This window comes from Monopterus albus, unplaced genomic scaffold, assembly GCF_001952655.1.
Source record: "Monopterus albus unplaced genomic scaffold, M_albus_1.0 scaffold391.1, whole genome shotgun sequence".
Lineage (NCBI taxonomy): Eukaryota > Metazoa > Chordata > Actinopteri > Synbranchiformes > Synbranchidae > Monopterus > Monopterus albus.
Window position 1 is genome coordinate 116,363 of NW_018128271.1, and position 4,063 is coordinate 120,425.

General features: G+C 36.3%; 1 protein-coding gene across 1 annotated transcript in view; it reads right to left on the reverse strand.

The window, feature by feature from the left end:
• The window catches only part of LOC109951466 (collagen alpha-1(XXVIII) chain-like), a 59,997-nt gene that overhangs the window by 39,019 nt on the left and 16,915 nt on the right, over positions 1-4,063 (reverse strand). Inside the window, exons 7-11 of the mRNA XM_020585984.1 lie at positions 3,582-3,635; positions 3,428-3,472; positions 3,234-3,260; positions 2,769-2,813; positions 865-909 (exon numbers count right to left, since the gene is read on the reverse strand). Of these exons, the coding sequence (XP_020441640.1) occupies positions 865-909; positions 2,769-2,813; positions 3,234-3,260; positions 3,428-3,472; positions 3,582-3,635 (216 nt within the window). The remainder of the gene's footprint in view (positions 1-864; positions 910-2,768; positions 2,814-3,233; positions 3,261-3,427; positions 3,473-3,581; positions 3,636-4,063) is intronic.

Here is a 4,063-nt window from a genome sequence, read left to right on the forward strand (position 1 = left end):
TTTGCACATGCATAATTGCACATTGGCTGTTGACTGCTGCACATGCTGCTCCCATGCAGCATACATTCTCTATTATATTCTTTTATTGTATTGCTGCATTTGTTGCTGCCTAAAGTGTCCTAGATTTTGTGTTACATGCATAATTGCACAATGACTCTGCTGCACATGCTGCTCCCATGCAGCATACATTCTGTTATATTCTTGTATATTTTTTTTACTATATTGCTGCATCTGCGCTGCTTAAAGTGCCTTAGATTTTTATTTATCTACTTTATATTTCATTTGTATTTTGTGGCATTCATGTGGATGGCAAAGTAAGAATTTCATTGTACAGGGAAACACGTTTCCTAACTGTGCATATGACAAAATAAACACTTTGAATTTTATTTTGTAGGATTATTGATCACATTAGAAAAACCTCCAGGATTGCAGGAGTGGATCATCCAATGTGTGGGAGCTAAGCTACTATGTGGGCATCAGGTCTAACATCACCAACAACCCAAGGTAACAATAGTATCATATCATGTATACTCCCATGAGCATGTTTGAGACTTTTTACAAGAGGGTTCTTATTTAAATCAAACAAACCTGAAACATTCAATTAGCTGAAATTTTCAACCAGTTCATGGAATTAGTGTTATGATAGCTAGCCACAACAGATAAAATGTGCAGTTGTCATTTTAACAGATGAAATTAAGAAATTAAAGACCTGCTGTTTCAAAAACTATTGAGAATTTCAAGCACACATTATCTTTGTAAACTGAGTCTGTGCCATGTTAGAACAAAAAACATGACAGATGTAAAATAAGAGGGGTGGAGGTTAGCAGTCATAGGATTTGATGATAAAACAATGGTGGATCTTACCTGAAGTCCACGATTTCCTCTCGGTCCAATGCTACCTTCAGGACCCTGAAAAAGAATAGGAGATTCCTAACAATCATAAACACTTCTTCCATCTTAAAGAGACTATAGCAGTCTTAGTGATAGTGTGGTGGATTCAAAAGATACAGAGAATGAGCTTTAAGTCAGTAACTAGACAAATGCATTTCCTGTCGTAAATGCATGTGGATGCTAATAAGCTGAAAGATCGTCCTGAAAATGCCTGAAATCAATTGCTGAAACAGCTGAAAGATGAGAAGAAATGGCTGAAGTTCTTTGTTGAAATAGTTGAGAAGAAATGGCTGAAGTTCTTTGTTGAATAATCTGAAGGATGAGATGCAATAAAGTAGGAATGGCCTTGAAGAGCTGAACATTTTGATACCTGAATGGCTTTTCTAGCTGAAGGTATGCTGAACATTTCGACACCTGATAGGTATATCTGCCTGAAAGTATGCTGAAGTATAATTTTCTCATTAATTTGAATGGGGGGAATTTTCAAAATAAAACTAAATATTTCAGAAGTGTGAAGTGTATAAAAATTCTGAGTCGAAGAATGAATGCCCTGGGAGACTTGAACATTTTGATAACTGAAATATCTGAAAGTATGCTGAAGTAGAATTTTCCCATTCATTTCAATGGGACAAAAGTTTCAAAATAAAGATAAATATTGCTAAAGTATGAAGTTCAGAAAACTTCTGAATAGAAGCATGAATGTCCTTGAAAAGCTAAACATTTTGATATCCTAAATAGGTGAAGGTATGCTGAAGTAGAATTTTCCCATTCATTTCAATGGGACAAAAGTTTCAAAATAAAGATAAATATTGCTAAAGTATGAAGTTCAGAAAACTTCTGAATAGAAGCATGAATGTCCTTGAAGAGCTGAAAATTTCGATACCTGAAAGTATGCTGAAGTAGAATTTTCCCATTCATTTGAATGGTGCAAAAGTTTCAAAATAAAGCTCAATATTGCTAAAGTATGAGGTTGAGAAAACCTCTGAAGAGAAGCACGAATGTCCTTGAAGAGCTGAACATTTTGATAACTGAAATAGCTGAAAGTATGCTGAAGTAGAATTTCCCCATGCATTTGAATTGGGCACAATTTTCAAAATAAAACAAAATATTTCAAACGTATAAAGTTTAGAAATGATTGTCCTTGAAGAGCTGAATATTTTGATACCTGAATGGCTTTGCTAGCTGAAAGTATGGTGAACTTATTAAAGATGTGAAAATAGTCCAATAGGACCCCACAAACTAGGTAAAACAAGTAACTGTGAATATGTGTGTGGGCGGAGGGGGACGGGACGGGACGACGACGACAAACAGAGAGAAGGGGAGGGGGAGAGAGACAGAGAGAGGAGTTATGTTGGGGCATGTCCCAATTGCGCTGCATTTTATGAACCACCAGATGGAACTCCAAGACTGTGTCATTGACTCAGCACTTTGAGCTCCCATTGACTTGTATTGCAAAAAATAAAGCTGAATAGATTTAAAAGTATAAATGTTATAACAAAGTTGAGTACAAGCAGTGATGTCTTTGAAGAGTTGAACAGATCAAGACCTCAATGGCCTGTATAGCTGAAAGTATGCTGGACTTACAAAGTGCCAAAAAAAGGGTGGAAGATCCAAGAATAATAAATAAAGAACAGGAGAACATAGTGTGGATGATTTACAGCATCCACACAATAATAAATAAAGAACAGAAGAGCATAGTGTGGATGCTTTACAGACAAACTAGGTAAAACAAGTAGGTGTGAACGTGTGTGTGTTGGGGGGTTAGAGAGGGGGAGGGGGGGAGAGACAGAGAGGGATGCTTTACAGCATCCACACAATAACACTGCAACAGAAAATTACACTTGATTTTAAGTTATGACCATTAAAGGGCAACATACTCTGTCTCCCTTAATTCCAGGTGTGCCACACTCCCCTCGCTCTCCCTGTAAGAGAATAAAAAGCAGTTGAGCAATGTCCTTAGGTTAGTGGGCTTTTCCATATGTTTATGAAACAGAGAAACATTTTATTTTAGAATAATGGGTTTTATTATTCCAGCCAGGAGCAGGTTTCCAATAACTAATCACAAAGGATTTGGGTAATTACAAGCTTTATTTTTTTTGTTAAATTTCTTAAATAAAAAACAGCATTAAGTAATTAAGCACTTGCAGACAAGCTTTACATCAAACAAAGGCTTAAAAATAAAAAAATGTGTATGCCCTCTTTCACAGCATTTTATCATGTCTGGAAAATATAATTCTCTAGTTTCTCTTCCTGTGGTAGATTTTCCACAAATGTGAGAACTCTCTACTTTGACAAACCACAGGAGCATATTGAGAGACTGTACAGTAGAATCCTTACAATACCTTCTCTCCTTTGTATCCTGGTTTTCCCTGTGTGTACAAAACTTGTTAAGTAAGAATTAGACAAACAAAAACACTGAAACACAGTCCACAGAACAAGACTGCTCTCTTTTTCTTTTTTTATCTATGACAAACTAATTGTAAAATCATTTATACTGTATATATTAATTTTGACTTCATTACAACTCACAGCTCACCTCAACTCCTTCCCGACCTGGAAGACCACTGAGCCCACTTTCACCCTAAGGGAAGGAGTGATTTTAGTTTTATCAGGAAAGACAACACACCAATATCTTTAACTTGTGGTTTGTTCGTACTAACAGTTTGATTTCAAAAATTAGTAGGCTGCACCTTCTGTCCTTTCAGGCCAGGGTTTCCATCTTCTCCAGGACGACCTTTCTTGCCCTGTGGAGTAAGTTATGGAGGTAACATTAGATAGAAAACAGGTACAGTAACTTGCAAAACAGCAGGAGTACTGCAGAATAACAGGCATGCAGCACAGACTCATGTTTTACCAACTGTGTGCCTTCTTCAGAGCTTAAAGTGAAAAGCCTAACAACATTTCTATTTCCTGGGGCAGCTAGATGTATGAAATCATCTGTGTGATAAGTTTTTTTAATTAAAAAATATTAAAAATATTTAGCAAACCCTATTAAATCATTTATTTCCTGTATAAAATTGTGTAATACACAATCTTTTAAACTTCCCCCACTACTGAAGGCTGATAATATATTTCAACATAATAGAAACTCCCTGGTGTGGCCTTTTCACATTTTGCTCTGGTGGTTCCGGATGAACATACTACCAGCTCCCTCCCTGTGTTTCTTATTTAT